The 19,189-nt window shown below is 40.7% G+C and overlaps 1 protein-coding gene across 4 annotated transcripts in view; it reads right to left on the reverse strand.

Moving 5' to 3' along the window:
• Positions 1 to 19,189, reverse strand: part of XPO6 (exportin 6) — a 105,536-nt gene that overhangs the window by 75,723 nt on the left and 10,624 nt on the right. For 2 of the 4 annotated variants that reach the window (XM_065924547.1, XM_065924546.1), the window contains exon 1: positions 6,932 to 6,952. The exons of 1 other annotated variant lie outside the window; for it this stretch is intronic. In XM_065924547.1, the coding sequence (XP_065780619.1) occupies positions 6,932 to 6,940 (9 nt within the window). In that variant the 5' untranslated portion in view covers positions 6,941 to 6,952. Of the gene's footprint in view, positions 1 to 6,931; positions 6,953 to 11,367; positions 11,496 to 19,189 lie in introns of those variants that run through there. One more of the 4 variants, XM_065924549.1, reaches the window with a different exon arrangement.

Raw genomic sequence — 19,189 nt, forward strand, 5'->3', positions numbered from 1 at the left:
GAAACCTCCAAAACCTAATAACCCAGTGCCGTCACCAGGAATTTCTCAACAAGAACAAATAGTGCTGTTTGCATTTTCAACCACTTCTCTAACTGCAAAAGGAATACCTACCCCACAGGGTGCTAAGAGGATCAAATGAACCGCTCCATGTTAAGCTGCTGGGTAAACTCCTAGGAGCAATCTAATTCACAGTATGGCTGCTATCATTTTTACTTAGTCCCAGATACCAAATGAAAGCAGGCCAAAGCAAAACAACAGAAGTAGTCAGGTCTCCTTTGAAACCGGAGATTCATGTCCTAAGGGCTTTGTCCCAAACAATTTAATTTAGTGGGGCTTTTCTAACTGGATTTCAAAACACAACTATTTTGAGGGGAAGGAAAGGAGGTTGAGACTTTACTAGGGTCACACAGTCAGAACATAGATTAAAGGATAACATTCAAGACCTGCAAACGGTTGAAGGGATATTGGAGAACTATCCCTAATTGGCAAGATGGCCAGTTGTTTTAAGTAGGTGGTGAAGCCAGAATTCAGACAGCAATGGGTTAAGAAATTAGTGGTAAGTAAGCACATGAGACTACACTTTCAAGTAATAAAAGGACAAAGAAATAAAACAAAAACCAAGTGCCCTGATGTGGTAGGAAGAGCAGTTTCAATTCCCAAAGGCTATTCAAGCACTGTACTCATTAAGTGATGAAGAACATTCAGAATTCAGATACACCTGACTGCTTCCCATCCTGGACACAATTTAAGACCCAGATCTCACAGAACAAAAAAATGAGGTCAATTCAAAACCAAGCAAGGCACGTTCCACATGCAAAAAAATTTCAGTTACATGGCAGATGTAAAATGTAAGAGGCAAAACAATAAAGCTTCTAGAAAATATAGATCATCCTCATGACTGCAGGGTAGGGAAAAAATTGTTGAAAACACTAAACATAAAGAAAAAGACTGATAAATGGAAATAGTCATCAAATGGCACCATGAAGAGAGTGTAAAAGAAAGCCACGAAACGGAAAAAGATATCATCAATATGGGTAACAGAGAACTTAGCGCAAAATAACTTCTACAAATCAATATGGAAAAGATAAATGACTTAATTTTTTTCAACAGGCTAAGAGTTATAAAAGAGGACACTCCAAAAGCTGATACATAGAACAAGTACTCAAACTCATTAGCCATCATAGAAATGTAAATTAAAAACAATATAATGCCACAAATCTATCAGAATGGCTAAAGTTTAAAAGACAGTAACAGGTACTGCTGAAGATGCTGCTGGGGGGACTCTAAACCGGTATAACCATTCTGGAAAACGAACACATTTACTTTAGGACCCTGTAACTCTACTCCTTAACAATATAGCCAACAGAAATTTGTACCCCACAAAATGTACACAAATGTTCACAACACCACTATTCATAATATCCAAAGAGTCCAAAGAACCCAATGTCCACCACCAGTGGGATGGATAAGTTGTGGTTTATTCATCAGGAAGATGTTATAACAGTAGAAACGAATGAATATTGCTTCATACAACAACATGGGTGAGTTTCACAAACAAAGCTGAATGAAAGAAGCCAAGATGCATCCAACCCTCATTATTTGTTTTATGCTAACTTTTAAAAAATGAACAACACAAATCCATGGTGTCACAGAATGCATGCATGCTCAGTCGCGTTCAACACTTTGCGATCCCATCAACTGTAGCTTGCTAGGCTTCTCTGTCCATGGAATTGTCCAGGCAAGAATACTGGAGTGGGTGCCATTTCCTACTCTAGGGGATCTTCCCGACCCAGGGATAGAACCCATGTCTCTTGAGTCTCCTGCATTAGCAGGCAGGTTCTTTAACACTGAGCCACCTGGGAAGCCCTATAAACAGAAGAGTGATTATTAGCCTTTGAGGAGGAGGGATTCTGGGATGCTGGTAACATTCTCTTTTCCTGATCTGAAAGTTACACAAAGATGACTGCTTTATGCATTTTGTAAGTAAATACACACAAGTTTTGAAACTTAAAGGAATACTTATTTTTAACATTCAGGTTGGTGTCTGCAGACTCTGATTTTAGAAACTGTGTTTTTTCCTCTAATAGCACAATTATTAACAGCAGTCTGGGGACCCAGAGGTGAGGTCTGAGCATGAGACTCCTAAATTCCTAGGAATCATCACCTATTTCTCCTCAAAGCTACAAGGATGACAACACAAAGTACTACAATCCCATAAATCTATAATCCCCTTAGGCTTCCCTCAGTAGCAAATTTAGACAGGATGGTGAATTAAATGTGGCTCATAATACACTCGTGGAGACCTATGTACATATCTAAAAAAATCTTTTTGTCCCAGAAAGAGTTAAAATTTGCCAAGTAGAGCTTTCAACTGTGCCTGCCTTAACTTTATCTGCTTTTTTATAGCACTGCTCGTGATCTAGCAGTTCAGCAATTATACTATATGACTGATTTACTTATTAAGTCAACCAACACTCACAATCACCTAAAAACTTACCCAAAAAAAATTTGAGAGAAGGGGAAGGTCCACATAATTTGAAATCTTCTGACTCTTCCCTCACTACCACTTCTACCAGGCCCTAATACCCTCCTGCCTAGATTACTGGAACTTTTTACCTAGTCATCCTCATGTCAGCTTTCCCAATTCCATCTGTACTTCACCAGATAAATGCTTCTAAATAGCCATTTTCTGCCCCCAATTAACCTAAATCTAGCTTTCAAGAGACTTTATATCTGGACCAACTGAGATGTTCAGTTAACTCTTCAAGAAACAAATAATCTCAATACTCACTAAGTAACGAATATTGCATTAGGTCCTTAAGATACAAAAGACTGTCCCTGACTTCCAAGAACTGGAGATGGCCTGAGGGGCCATGGGGGAGAGTAGAGACTATAGGGGAAAAAAAAGTAGAATATGATGGTTTATATCCTACAGTAGTGATATATGGATACATAGCTTTAGGAGCCCAAACAGAACTCTGAAGACACAGGGAAAGCTTCAGAGATGACAAAATACTTTGGGATTTGAAGAATGCAGACAACGTTTACTGGGAGGAAAGCATGCCTATGCCTGATTCACTATGGCTTCACAGGAAGCCATCACTCCAGTCTGAATACTCATGGTCTCCAGAACAAATAGCTATTCCCATCCTGCATTTGCTCCTTGGTCAGGTGGCGCTAGTGGTGAAGAACTTGCCTGCCAAAGCAGGAGATGTAAGAGACTCAAGTAGGATCTCTGGGTCAGTTAAGATCCCCTGAAGAGGAGCATGGCACCCCACTCTAGTATTCTCGCCTGGAGAATCCCATGGACAGACGAGCCTGACAGGCTACAGTCCACAGGGTCACACAGGGTCAGACAAAAGTGAAGCAACTTAGCACCTACACACTGCAATTCATAGTTCAACCTTCATGAAGTTTCTTATGAAGTTTTCAGTACAGATCCCTCCCTTGTTTTCATCTTCTGTATTTCCTTGTAAGCGGTATCACAGAATTTTGCCCATGGCAATGTTCTCTGCTCACTTCAGAATGGCACCATTAAAGAGCACAAGCTCTGGTGTCGGGTCCCTTGGGTTCAAATCAGAACACACCTCAACCTTGGCCTAATTATTTAACCTGTCACTCTTTCTCCTCTTACGCACAACTGGGAATAATAAGAGAACCTAACCCGTGGGGTTGTTCTGAGGATTAAAGAAAATAATCTGTGTAAAGCATGTAGTAAACATAATGCCAGGAATAAAGTAAGGATGTGAAGTCACATCTGTACCTGTTAATAATTCATAGATACCAGGCCTCTTTCTCTAATGAGAACATAAAGCTGTCTGCAAAGAGATTCTGCCTAATACGCTCCTATTTCCTGTAGCAGCCAGTATGGTAGTAGTAGTAGTGTCAGTCGCTCAATTGAGTCCAACTCTTGGCAACCCCGTGGACTGTAGCCCACCAGGCTCCTCTGTCCGTGGGATTCGCCAGGCAAGAATATGGAGTGGGTTGCCATTCCCTTCTCCAGGGGATCTTCTCAACCCAAGGACAGGATCTGGGCTTCCCGCACTGCAGGCAGATTCTTTACCATCTGAGCCACAGGGAAGCCAGTATGGACTGGCACTCAAATATCTTACAGACCAAATTCAGTAGAGTAAAAGGAACAAGCAGACTGTTGATATCAGTTTTCATTCCTCAGGAATAATGGTAATTCCTCCAAATTCAAGATACATATGACTGTGCTTTAATTTCCACCTTTGAAGAGCTCTGATCATAATGACTTTTGCTCACAAGCACTCAAGGATTATGTTCTGAAAACCAGGAGACTGCTAATAATTTATCTTAAAAACACTGACATTGACAATGGATAATATTGTGCTTTGTCTCCTAAGACAAGACACCTAGATGACAGTTTTCTCAAATCCTGATTAATTTGCAATGTTTTACCTAATTGCCTCTAGAACACCCCTCTGTAAAGCGTAACCTTTCTATAAAATTGGTACTGGAAAAAAAATAACTTTTTTTTAAAAAGAAGGTTGTTAAAAGGTGTTTGTCACCTTTGCCAAGAGCTACATTTTATCTATTCTTCAATGAGGTGAATCACAAGAGCCTTCTGTACTCAGGTTGATGCTTCCTTGATAGTATACCTAAATATGAGAGCAAGCATACATATAGCAGAGTCCAAGCCCAAAGACTCCTACAGCAGATCCAGAACATTTGACCACTCCAGTTGCTTCTATCTAAAGAAGGTTCCAGAGAAAGGTGATTCTATACTAACTGCTGACCAAGGTTAAAAAGAAAAAGTATGCAAAAGACACCTGGTGTGTTAATAAGAGATTTCATTAGCAAAGAAATTCAACCTCATGTAAACTCTGGAAGCTAAGAGGATTACCACAATGTCTAAACTCCCAAAAGAAAATTCACATTCTTCCCTGCACCCTTCACCACTGCAAAGAAAACTGATGAGAGAAAATCTCCTTGGCCTTTAGACCTGCATATAAATATGAGATGAAATACTGAGCTTAAAATTACACACAATGGAAATCAACGTGACATTCATCCGTCCATCCCCTCCTGCAGGCAGTTCAAAACGCCAGAAGCACACCAGGGAAGACCCAGGCAGGAGAAGGGTGCGCAGAACAGGACTTCTCACCCATCACTGCTCTTTGTTTTCTAAAGGACAGTGTCTGCAGATTGAGACACAAGCTAAACAAACCATGATGAAGTAGAAAACTCATTTTATTTCTCTAAAAGCAAACTGGTGAAACCAGTCGAATCTTCAAAGTCCAACACTCCGGTTGTTGAATGCTGAGGCAACAGATACATAGTGAAGTAATTATGTTATATACAAAAGTTGAAGGCGGGGGGCGGGGGGGGGAACCACACACACACACATGTTTTCTACTGATGGAAATACAGGGAGAGTCACACCATGTTTTGGGAAAACAAAGCCCAGGCAGATGTACTTATCACAACTCCCTGAATATATATTTGCAACTAACTATGAAGTTATACATGTGCCTACAAAGGCTCCTGGCTGTCTCGCCTACAGCTTCATTCTGAATGATATTTGCCCTTTGAGAGTAACTACAGACTTAACTTTGTATGATATCATCATGCAGATACTTAATATTTGATTAAAACATATACTGCGGCTACATCTAAACATATTTCTAACCATAAAAAGGCACCTTTCTGCTTTAGTCTAAATCTACCACAAAGTTGATCAATGGCAAGACATCCCCCCACTCCCGCTCCCAGGGTTTCTTCCCAGCGTCTGGGCCAGGAAGCCCAACTGGCCCCGAGGCGGTCGCGAGAGAGTCACAGCAGTGCATTCTGTCCCCACGGGGACCAATTAGGGAAACAGCTCGTACCCAGCAGTCAGTGTGTTTTATGCTGGGGAAACCTTATCCCTGTACTACTGGACAAGCTTAAAAGCAAGAGGCACCAATTAGCTACGAATAGACAGGTGCACTGGTTTCAAAATGTACAGCAAATCTAAAGAAAACTACAGAGTCATCACAAGTAACTCACACCTGATTCTAGACTAGATACTGCACTGGAGGGGGAGAAAAATGCTATAAAGGACTTAATTTGGCAAACTGACAAAACTGGAATACAGATGGTAGATCAGGTAGAACTACTGAATTGATGTTAAATTAATTAAAGTTGACAGCTGCACCATGGTTATGTAAGAGAATATTTCTATTAGGAAATACACTATATAGGGGCAATGGACCATGACATAGGCAACTTTCTCTCAAATGATTCAGAAAATATCGTGTGTATGTATATACATGCATATATATATACATATACAATAGATACACAGAGACAGGAAGTGCAAATAATAAAGCGAACACGGCAAAATGTTAACAAAACATGAGTTTGTAGAAAGAGTGTTAAGAGTGTTCTTGGTACTACTCTTTCTTTGCCAGATTTCTGTCAGTTTGAAATTTTTCCAAATAAAATTTTTTAAAATCTCATCTGTTGAATTGGTACCCTCCATCTTGCTCCACACTGCTCCAAGTTAGCTGGTCAAAGAGGAAAGAAAAAGTGAGAAGAGAATACAATAAGGGAAGAAATTATCTTACTTTCTCAGATGCCAGATTTATTATCTCACACTGTTTCTGAAAAAAGATAAACCCTAGGTCGGACATTAAAAATTTTGCATCTGCTGGTTGGACAAAAACTACATCCCACTAGGAGCTAAAATACATACAATTTATATCCTTATTTATTTATATTCTAGTCAGAAGGCTTTAATTAGACAGCCAAAAAAGCAAATGATAAAAATAGTTATTCTGCAAGAAACTGTCTAAAATAAATGAGTAATACAGCCAAGCCTGGGCTCTCTGTTCACAATCCCATCTGCTTCTCTTTCCCAGGTATATATCCCAGGAGGACGAATGTTTACATGCGCATGCGGAGTCAATTAAATTCAAAAGATACTCACTGAGCACATTTTAACACAAGGCATGCTACCAAGAATTCCTAAATCAGGACCATGAAATCTTAAGAGAGAAATAAAACAAACCCCAAAGAACAGCAAGTCAACCTCCTTTTATAGATCAGGAAAATAAAGCTCAGAGAGAGAATCTTGCCCAAAGTCGGCCAGCTATTGGTCAAGTTACTGAGCAGGGCCACCAGAGTCCCTTCCCAGCAGTGGCTCCTCCACCCCTTCAAGAAGCACAGAGGAGTTCTGCTCCAGGCGCTCCAGGGATAATGAATGACCTGCTGTTACCCTGCCTCAGATGAAGTCAGGAAGTGGATGGGTGAGGGGTTGGTGAACCACAGCAAACGTGAATCACAATTACCACTGCAGCTCAAATGTTAATGACTTCATTTCATTGTTGTTACCACCTGAACTGTTTAAGAGCAAGTCTCCTGCAAAACCCATACCACGTTCCTCCTAAATTACTCTGAAACAGAACTGGCTTTTTAAATAACAGTCAAAATAACATTCGTTCGAAATTTTGGCAAACATCTCCAGTCTGTATTACAGAGTGCTGGAATCTGGGAGAGCATAATCATTTCCCTTCCCTCGCCCTAGTTCTATCCATTGATATATAATCATTTCCTTTCCCTCACCCTCATTCTATCCATTGATATATAATCTCAAGAGACGAAGTACAGATCAAAGTCTAATGTCCTCTTTAGAAAGGGCAAAGTTGCAGCCTCCTTCCTGTTCTGAACTGCCCCAGCCTGCCCAGGTCCAGCCACAACGGAAAGGCAGGACACAGAGCAACATGAGCTTCTCCTGTGGGGAGGCAGGTGAAAGGCCTGAAAGCTGGGTGGTTTTGATGCAATGACTTTGCACCTGGTAGATGCGGGCCATGTTGCTAGGCTCCCCCCTCCACCACACACTCATCATAAACAAATCAGTGATCAATCTCTCCTGTGGGAGGGAAAAAATGTGAGGAGTGAGACAGCCCAGAAGAATGTGCTCCAGTACAACTCCTACCTCGGGTACAGACAACAATCCCCCAAATGGGCATCAAAGCAGGAATGAAGGGACACAGAAAAGGAGCTCTTTACATGAGAAATGACTGAAGAGGCTTCATGCGAGCCAGTGCTAACACTAAGAGGTCCTCGGCCACAGAGAAAATGCCAGGTGAGAGGCAGCCCCCACTCCAGAGTACAGCATACATGACTTTGAGCAAATCCTGCAAGCTGTTGGACAAGCATCCTTGGACTAAATGCATTCAGGTGTGTGTCAAGCAGCTGATGATGATAAAAGGAAAATGAGAAGTGTTAAATCGCTCAGTCGTGCTCCACTCTGCGACCCCACGGACTGTTGCCCGCCAGGCTCCTCCGTCCATGGATTCTCCAGGCAAGCATACCGGAGTGGGTTGCCATTCCCTTCACCAGAGGATCTTCCCAACCCACGGACCGAACCCAGGCCTCCAGCACTGCAGGCGGATTCTTTACTATCTGAACCACCAGGGAAGTTGATGATAAAGCCCTATGTAAATGTTAGCTAAAATAGCCATCCCTCTCTCACTATACGTTCCTCTCAGCTCACCCTCCACATTTGGATTTGCTCTTACAAAGACAAAGTCCCCTAAGTTGTCATCAGCTTGTCCCTCTCAATATACCCTGCACCACCTTAATACTGTAATTCTTAATTTACGATCAGTCACGTTACTCTAAGGCTCTCAAAGTACCACTGCCAACTGTCCAAGGGTGCTGGTGTATCCCACACAACAGAAACCACGATGCCCATGCGAGCAGCTGCCAGAGCGCCTCTGAGGGTGCTGCGCGCTGCAGGAAGTGTGATGCTGCTGCTCAAGCAGAGATGTGTGCTCAGTAGGAAGTGACGCTTCCTGGCTGGGGGCTCTAAACGCTCCTCCCGTCACCACAGATGACCACGAGCCACCAGGAAAGACAACACCGTGTGCTCTGGTGAGAGCAACTCTCTCGGCCAGGGACTCTCCTGGGTGCTGGGTTGCGCACAGCACTACGAGTCGACGCAGCTGTCTTTTAAGTTTTACTTTCAAGAATACGCTTGGGACTCATGACTGTGATTTTTTTGTAAAAGCTGTAACTTTTACAATATGAAAAGCTACTGTAATATTGAAACTCTACATGATCTTGTGCCTCCAGCCCTTTGAAGATCCACTGGGTTACAAAGGCAGAACAGTGGCCACCAGGGGTGGTTTTTTTTGGGGGGTGGGGGGAGTGGGGGAAGTGGAGGTGGGAAGTACACAGGAGAAAGGAAATGGATACTTAGCTCCTGTCCAACTGTCTGACCTGCCAGGAACCCTGGCCTTGCTCATATCCCCCGGTAAAGCCGGGATGACTCAACAGCTTTCCACCAGCCTCCAATCCCCACGTAACAGGAACAACTAGCTGGAAAGAGGAGTACATTATGGCCCTTTTCATGGTTCTCAACTGGGGTAAGGAAAGGAAGAGAGGGAAAGAGAAAGTGCTGCTTTTGATTCCCACCTCTCAGCTCTGCTCCTCACTATGGGCAACAGCTCAAAGCCAAGGGAGAGAAATTCCACACCATTCCACCTGTGTGCGCCCTTCCACCGTTACTGGGAAGGCTGGATACTACCGATCCTGGCAACGCCTTAAAAGTGAATTGTTTGTCACAGCATAACCAGAGGGGTATGGACTCTCCAGATCTGTGTCTGACCTCTAACTTCACCACTTACTCGGTGCATGACCTTGAACAAATAACTTCATCTCTCTGAGCCTCACGTACTTCACTTGCAAAGTGGATTAACAAGTCTCCCCCCACACCAGGTAGTTATGAGAAGTCAATGACATAACATACAAATCCATTGGCACCCTTAACCATAAAGGAGCAAAACTATTTCACTATTTCATTGATGAGTCAGTAACCTTTAAAAAAAGGAAGCCACCAAAGAAACAAAAATTCCAAAGAAGAGTCAACTAAAGGCTCAAAAAAATTCCAAGAATGCCACCATCTTCACCAGGGTTACAAAGACTATACAAACGGTGCCATCATCTTCCAGGCTTCTGTTTGTGTTTGGGACAACATGGGTTGGAACCAAATCCATGACTGCAGCAGCAAAAGCTGTTCGGTTTGCTTTTGTTTTTATAAGGAAATAATATTACACAGAATCCCAATACATAATACAGATTCAATCAGAGACTGCTGAATTAACAGGGATGAACAGGAGAACTGAAACGCCTATCCAGCATTCAGGACCTCTCTAAGAAATCACCACACTAAAATTTCTAGCATTAAAGCCCCTCCAGCTTTGATTCAGGTTCCACCAAGTATGGCAAGTTTTCTTCAGGTAATAAACGGTCACTAAAGACCGGTTTACAAATTCTCTAAGTATCCTTCAACTGGAAACCTTTCACCACCACGCAGGGTCTTTGCCATCTGACAATCACGGGTGATCAAGTCACCCCATCACCTGGCCTTGACCTGCCCTTGGACTTCACCGTGTCCACACTCCCTCTTCCAGTTTCCTCACCTGCCCTGGACCCCAGCTAGACCTAGCTAGACCACGTAACACCTCCACGTCTTCACAGACGCCATTCCTACATTCTCTACCTATAGAACTCCTATCTATGCATTTTACAAGACTCCTTGAAAAAACGGCACCACCTCCGTGAAACCTACTGGCCACGGCTGGGCCAGTCATTGTTTGTGGGCTTCCTAACATTACACAGAAGACAGCGAACTGAAATGACCTCTTTGTCTTGCATACAATGCTGATGAGACTGAAAACCAATACCATCACAACAGAAGACGATTTAGCAACATCTACGAAAATTTAAATGCACAGACAGCTTCATCCAGCAAGTATACTTTTAGCAGTCTCTGGCCCCCGCCCAAAGTTTATATGTGAAAGATCTTCAGGTCAACACTTTATAAAACAAAAGATTGGGAACAACCTAAATTTCCATCAAAGCAAGATTAGTTAAATAAGGTACATCTACATCATGGAATACTACGCAACTGTGAAACAAGATACCAGTAAGTACAGTATGCTAGCCATCAGTAGAGTTAGAGTGGCTAAGAGAAAAATACACTCTCTCTCTCTTTCACACTGGTAACGGTGGATGCTTCTAAAGAAGAGAACGGAGTACTAGGGGCAGGGGAACAGAAAGAGGCCAACTTTCCTCTGTACACTCTATTGCATCGTTTAAATTTTGTATCTTGTTCACTTGTTTCAAAAGAGAGAGAGAACGAGAGAAAAAAGAAATTTCCTGCTAGGTCCCTCCAGTGGCCTGGAGTGCAGAGGCAGAGACTACCTCCAACTCATCTCTATTCCCAGGGTCTACCTAAGCACACAGCAGGCACTTAATAAACACCTGTCACAGGAGCTATTTTAATTCTTTCTCTTATATTAAGTGAAGCTGTAAACTAGTTACTCAACGGTGATAACTTAAAAAGCTAACACTTACTCAGCACTTGGTACATACCAGGCACTGTCCTACGTGTGTTAGTCGCTTAGTCGTGTCCGACTCTTTGCCACCCCATGGACTACAGGCTCCTCTGTCCGTGAGATTCTCCAAGCAAGAATGCTGGAGTGGGTTGCCATGCCCTTCTCCAAGGAATCTTCCCAACCCAGCGATCGAACACAGGTCTCCTACTTCGCAGGCAGTTTCTTTACCGACTGAGCCACCAGGGAAGCCCTGTCCTAACTTGGTGCTCGGTGTATTTATGGAACCACATATAGCTTCTGTGGTAAATTCTTCTGTGGGCAAGTCAGTACCTTGTTTTCATTAGTCAACAAGTTAATCACTTCCTCAGAGTGTCCTAATGAACTGGCATCAACTCCTTTAATCCTCCTAACAATCTCATGGCACAGACAGGAAACAGAAGCCCAGAAGGATTAAGTAATTTGTCCCAGGTCATATACTTGGTTAAGTGGAAGAGCCAGGATTCAAACTCAGGCCCCAAACCCATGTTGTTGAACAAGAGGTTATACTAGTCTTCAATATCTAGGAATGTATTAAAATCACTAAACACTGAACACACTCCTTTCTGAATACCTACTGCAAAACTCTGTCCTTAATTGCTTAATCATAAGCAATGCTGAAATAAAATGAGGTCACTGCCTACTTGGGGGACTGAGGTATCTCTAACCCAAGTGCTGATCGTTGGCTTTGCTGACTGACACTGACCCCACCCACTCTGGGAAAGTGATTAACATGTTGACTAATGAAAACAAGATACTGACTTGCCCACAGAAGAATTTACCACAGAAGCTATATATGGTTCCATAAATACAATCCTCCATCTACACGAAGCATTCCATCTCAGAGAGTATATGATCAAACTCTGAAGGCCCTTGGAAAAACGTTTATGTGAAAAATTAAAAACCAAACACAAAACTTCCCACACTTCCCAGGACTTCCAGAGAAGAGATCAAACATGAAAAACAGATGCCCCGGCCCCTCTCTGTCCTTGCAATCCTCAATACCAATCTTACTTCTAAGCAAAAATTCACGCACTTCTGGACTTCCTGTGTATTAGATACTGTCAAAAACTTATTCATTTTTAAGCAATTTTGTTGCTTTTTTTTTTTTTTTTGGATGATCTTACCTAAAGTTAACTTTGAGAAGGGCTTCCTATATATTCCCAGCCATGGAATGTGCTTTCATTTCACTGGCTTTCATTCTCCAGGCACCATACTCTTTCTATCTTTGTCCTTCTTTTAGGTTCCCTCCTCCCCACAAGGCCTGTCGCCCTCTGTCACCACCAGCAATCATAAACCAGGGATAGGAAATCTTGACCAACTAAATATGCTGAATTAAGACTGTTTAATAGATGGACGGTCAATTTTCAAACTCTAATATTAATATATAGACTCAATTTGAATTTTACTAAATCTAATTCATCTTTTTTTCTGCTTTAAAAGATACTGAAAGGTCACATATATTGTGAGAATTGGAATACTTCCTGCCATATCAATAAACAAGGATGTCACTGTCATCAACGACTCCAGCCCTTCAGGGCACTCAGGAAGGAGAGAAGTACCTGTGATCTAACAGTCATCAGACTGCAGCCACTCCCTCCGTGATCTCAAGAGAGCTCAGAATGTGAAAACACAGGATACTGGCCCCAGGAGAGCTGAGATACATTTGAAAGGAATGATTTCAGCGACGCCAGACGCCTGCATCTTCCCATACATAGGGAAAAAAAAAAACGCTGAATTTCTTAACTTGGGATATCAGATTTTCTTTGCTGTTCAGTCGCTAAGTCATATGTGACTCTTTGCAATCCCATGGACTGCAGCACACCAGGCTTCCCTGTCCTTCACTATCTCCCAGAGTTTGCTCAAATTCATGTCCATTGGTTTTTGCTAATTAATAGTAATCTTTTGATGTTCAGACTACCTGCCCTTTGTTGTTAAGACTTCTATATAACCTGACTCCTCCCCTCCACTCTTTGGAGCAGTTCTCTCAGGACTACTTGAGATGCTCTCTCTCAGGCTTAAGTCCTAAAAGTTTTCACCAAACAAAACATAACTCTCAACTTTTAGGTTGTGACTATTTTTTAAGTCGAATATGATTCCACATATATGAGACAACAGAATAAGCACAGCTATAGAGACAGAAAGCAGCTCTGCGGTCGTCAGGGGCTAGGAAGAGGGAGAAATGGGGAATGACTATTCCTGGGTACAGGGTTTCCAATGGAGAGACAGAAAGCTCTAGAACTAGTGGTGGTAGCTGCATAACATGGTGAATGTACTTTTAATGTCACTAAACTGTACACTTCAAAATGGCCAACTTTCTGTTACATGTACCATGCAGTGCTAACTCACTTCAGTCCTGTCTGACTCACTGCAACCCTATGGACTGTAGCCCACCAGGCTCCTCTGTCCATGGGATTCTCCAGGCAAGAATACTGGAGTGGGTTGCCATGCCCTCCTCCAGGGGATCTTCCCAACCCAGCGATCAAATCCATGTCTCTTGCGGCTCCCACATTATAAGCAGATTCTTTACTGCTGAGCCACTGGGGAAGCCCTTCTGTTATGTGTACTTTACCACAATTAAAAATAATAATAAAAATCTACTTAAGACCACAGGAAAAAATGCTTAAGGCACCATTTCTAATAGATAACAGTCAAGGATAAATAGTAAGTAAAGTAAGTGTAAGGGATGTCTTCTATAAACAAAAATAAAATCTAACTTGGTAAAAACTTTCCCTACCAAAGAAAAAAAAGAAACTGAGGAACAATGAAAAGCCATTTTTTAAAAAATTCTACAACAATTTTTCTAAAGGCTACACAATGCTGGTGAGTATTTTTCTATAGCTTGTGGGAGAATAAATTGGTATAAGCTTTCTGGAGAAAGGCTAATGACATACCTTTAAAATAAAAGATTTATTAAAAAAAAAGAAAAATACCTTCATACCCTTTGGGCCCTTCTGGGAATCTATTCTAAGGCAATTTTCTGAAACACAGAAAAAGCTTTTAGCAAAACATTAATCACATATTATTTACAATGGTGAAAAATGGAACAATCTAACTATCGAAGCATCCATGCAACGTGATATTATAGAGCCATTGTTAAGTATTTATAAAGTATTTAATGACTAGGAAAACTATTTATACTATATTAAGTAGAAAAGGCAGAAGAAAAAAGTACATTTATGGTGTGATCTCAACCATATTTTAAAAGTAAATAGAAAAACACACTGGAAGGAAAGAAAAATGTTATTAGAGGCTGAATCAGATGGCGGTAATTTCTTGCCTATTTTATACTTATCAAATAGTCTACAGAGTTCAAAATACCTTTTATAATCAGGAAAAAATAAGCAAAAACAAACAAACAAAAAATGGTGGAGAAGACTTTGTGATCACATCAGTACCAACTTTAACTGCCAAACAGTACTAGAAGCAAGCAGGTGCAGAGACTGAGCTAAACTACTGGCGACAAATCCTGGGAGACTGGGCTCCTGCGACTCTTGTTTTTGTCTGTAATAAATTCCTATGAAAGAAGAGCATACAGAACTCCCTGTACTATTTTTGCAACTCCTCTGCAAGTCTACAATATCTCAAAATGAGATGCTTAAATTGAATACATAAATTCATGATAGATCACTTAATTTGTTTTTTCTCTAAAAGCAAATCGAAACAACAATGCACTATCACCTCACTCTGGTCAGAAGGGCCATCATCAAAAAGTCTAAATTTAATAAATGCTGGAGAGGATGTGGAGAAAGGAGACCCTCCTACACTGTTGGTGGGAAATGTAAATTGGTGCATCCACTATAGAGAACAGTATGGAGGTTCCTTAAAAATACTAAAAATAGAACTACCATATGACCCAGCAACCCTACTCTGGGGCATATATCCAAAAAAAGACCCTCTAATTAGAAAAGATATATGCATCCCAATGCTCAAAGCAGCACCACTTAAAACAACAGAGACATGGAAGCAACACAGATGCCCAGTGACACACCATGCTCATCAACTCAGCCATTAAAAGAGAATGAAATAATGCCACTTGCAGCAACATGGATGGACCCAGAGATTATCATACTACATAAAATAAGCCAGACAGAGAAAGACAAATACCATGATATCATTTATGAAGAAGATAAAAAAAATGATACAAATAAATTTATTTATAATACAGACTCACAGACATAGAACCAAACTTATGGTTATCAAAGAGGAAAAGGGGGGAAGGATAAAATTGGGATTAACAGATACACACTACTATTTATAAAATAAACAACAAGGGCATCCTGTATAGCACAGGAAACTATTCAGTATCTTGTAATAACCTACATTGGAAAAGAATCTGAAAATATATATATAATTTATATTAACATATATAATACACATATATACAGCTGAATTACTTTGATGTACACCTGAAGCTAACACAACATTATAAATCAACTACACTTCAATAAAAAATAAAAATTAGGGACTTCCTGGCAGTCCAATGGTTAAGACTTCGTGCTTCCACTGCAAGGGACACAGACTCTGTCTCTGGTTGGGGAACTAAGATGCCCCATGCCACATGACATGGTCAAAAAAAATACTAATAATAATAATAATTAAATTTCTTTATCTAAAAACAGGGTGCAGAGTACAGAGGAATAATTTCCTAGACAATAATAAAGCTCCTTTCCTCAGTAGCCTTTCCAAGAGTAGCTACCTTCAGAGACATCATCATCACCGCCTATTTCTGTACTTTTTCCCCAGCACTATAATCACTTGCTGCCGTACACATCTCCTCTTCCAAAAGTTAAAAACTTCTATGACTTCTAGTCAGGGCTTCCCAGGTGGCTAGTGGTAAAGAATCCGCCTGCCAATAATGCAGGAGACACAAGAGACACAGATTCAATCCCTGGGTCTGGAAGATCCCTTGGAGAAGGAAATGGCAAACCACTCCAGTATTCTTGCCTAGAAAATTCCATGAAGAGAGGAGACTGGCAGGCTGCAGTCTAAGGGGTCGCAAAAAGCGACTGAGCGCGCGCGCACACACACACACACACACACACACACACCTTCTAGTCACCATTTTCCATGTTTACATTCGATAGCTGCAGGCCAGCTGATCTGCAGTTATTTTGGAACTCTGTTGCAAGTGAGCCCCCAAATTCACCAACAGTGCTTCCTCCCACTCCTGACTTTGCATTTCAGTAAAGAATTACAAATTACACACATCCTGGAGAACAGACTAACATCACAAGTTAACTGTCTTTTCAACTTTCTCTAATCAGCAATGTTTGCCATGGCCCAGCGTTCACCTAGTATTACGAATTGCTTTCCTTTCTTTCCACAACTAGAGTGTGGTGGATCCAAGACACCAAATTTTAACACTATACTCTAATTTGTCCATAACTCCTCTATACTAAGAACTTTTAACTTCCTCAGATCGTTTCATTTGCACCATCAGTTCTACCAGTTGAATTTCTTTGGGGGGTTACTTTTCATAAAGTAATGAAGATTTTCATAACTCTCAAGTCATAACCCTGAGAAGTAAAGAACCCCCAGACTGTACTAAGCTAGGCGATCAGACAGGCCCACTTATATGTCAGCCAAGAAACTTGTTCCAGACATCTGAAGGCACTGCAAGTCACACTTCTCTAAAATAACAAATGATTTATCAAAGGCTTTGAAAGTTCCTGACAAATAACCAAAAACACAAGTATCACATATCAAGAGTCTACTGAGTATGCCAATAAAAGCAGTCTACTTAAAGTTCTCTTTCAATCTGTTCACTCCTAAGGTGTAAAGGGGGATGGTTTATATTTCTGAGGTCTTTTCAAGTCTTCAAGTCTTTTCCCTTCCTAAGAAGTCTCCTACACAGATACACCATGGTAGGATTTTTCAGCACTCCTCAGATATGTATGTCTATCCACAGAGCTCTGGAGACATGGATCAGTGAACCCAACAGAAAAATGTGCCAGTGGACACAGTGCTCCTCAAAGGGAACATACGTGCCTGGGACTCTCCTGGCAGCCCAGGGGTTAAGACTCCTAGCGTCCAGTACAGGAGGCACAGGCTGGATCCCTGATTGGGGAGCTAAGAAGCCACATGCCTTGTGGCTAAAAAAACAAAACATAAAACAGAAGCAATGTCATAACAAGTTCAATAAAGACTTAAAAAAAAAAAATACATGTGTGTGTGTGTGTGTGCGCGCGCATGTATACACACACATTATATATCAGCTCATCAATGTTAAATAGATTAGAAGGTTCAAGAAAACACTCAATCCCAGATGGTGGAACAATGTCTGCAAGATCTAAGAGAAAGAGTGCATTCCAAGAATTTTATACCCAGCCAAGATGTCCTTCATATATAAAGGCAGAGAGACATCCTTAAATCACCAAATAAGGCACTATTTCTTATGAGTGACAATAAAATCTAGCTTACAGGGAAATGAATAAAAAATTTCAGACATGGAAAGACCATGTCTTTAAGTTCCTTTAACTTAAAAGAACTAGTTGGAGGACATTTGGATTCTTTAAAATACAAAACTAAGACTAAACACTGATGGTGTTCTGGTTATAAAACAGGCTATAAATGCTCTAAAGACACTGACAAAGTAAAGTAACAAGAGTAAAGAGGGAAAAGTGGAAAGACTACATGTCTTCTTATTTTTCCTATTATGAAGTTCACTGATGCTGCCTAGAACTGAAACATGGAATATATTTATGAAAAATAATGCCATCTTGGTAATGTTTTCCATTACATAGAAATGTTTTCCACTTCCGTAACCTTCTTTCCTTAACCTACTGAAATTTACCAAGAGCTAATAATTATTGAGGCAAAGATATGTTTGAAATTAACAAATCATTTTTCAGTTTCATTTGTTTCTTTTTCTGCTATTAAACAGAAATGAAATGGAGAGACCTCAAGAGCACTCTGCTCAGTGAAAAAAAAAATTAATACCAAAAGGTTACAGCCTGCAGATTACATTCACAACACTCTCAAAATGACAAAACTACAGAGATGGAGAACAGATAGTATACTGGTTGCCAGGAGACAAGGAGGAATGCTACAAAGGGTATTAGGGGGAAAAAGATATTAGGAATGAGTCAGACCTTCAGTGGTGATGGAACAGCTCTGTACATTGACTGGGGTGATTAGTTACATGAATCAATACATGGAATAAATTGCACAGAACCACACACATACATGTAGATACAGGTTAAAAAATGGTGAAAAGGGAAATAAGTCTATAGTCTAGTCAATAATTGACATGTACTAATGTCAATTTCCTAGTTTTAATATTGCACACAGCTATGTAAAATATCACCACTGGGGGAATCTGGGTGAAGGGTACAATGGAAAGCCTTGTACTCATTTTGCAACTTCCTGTGAATATATACATATTGCAAAAAATGTATTTTTTTAAATGCAAATGATAGTAAAATAATTTTTATTTTAAAACAAGCAGGACCCCCAAAATCAGCATGATCACTTTTTAATAAAAGTACTTACTTTAGGCATCTATCCTCCTTATCTTATAGACAAATAGATAGAAACAAAGATATATGGACAATTAATCATAGTTCAGGGTAGGAGGATTTAGAGGATGTCTTTTTTTGCCATGTTCTTTATACCTTTTGATACTGCTTTATTTTGAATGAGCATATGTAATTTTTATAAAAATTACCCAGTTGTTACTCTTAAAAAAAAGAAAAAAAGACCTATCCCAAGTCTGATTATTAGCCAATTTAAAAACCAATGAGGGCTTCCCAGGTGGTGGGGCTACTGGTAAAAAAGCCACTTGCCAATGCAGGAGACATAAA

This window comes from Muntiacus reevesi, chromosome 2 (genome assembly GCF_963930625.1).
Source record: "Muntiacus reevesi chromosome 2, mMunRee1.1, whole genome shotgun sequence".
Taxonomy (NCBI): domain Eukaryota; kingdom Metazoa; phylum Chordata; class Mammalia; order Artiodactyla; family Cervidae; genus Muntiacus; species Muntiacus reevesi.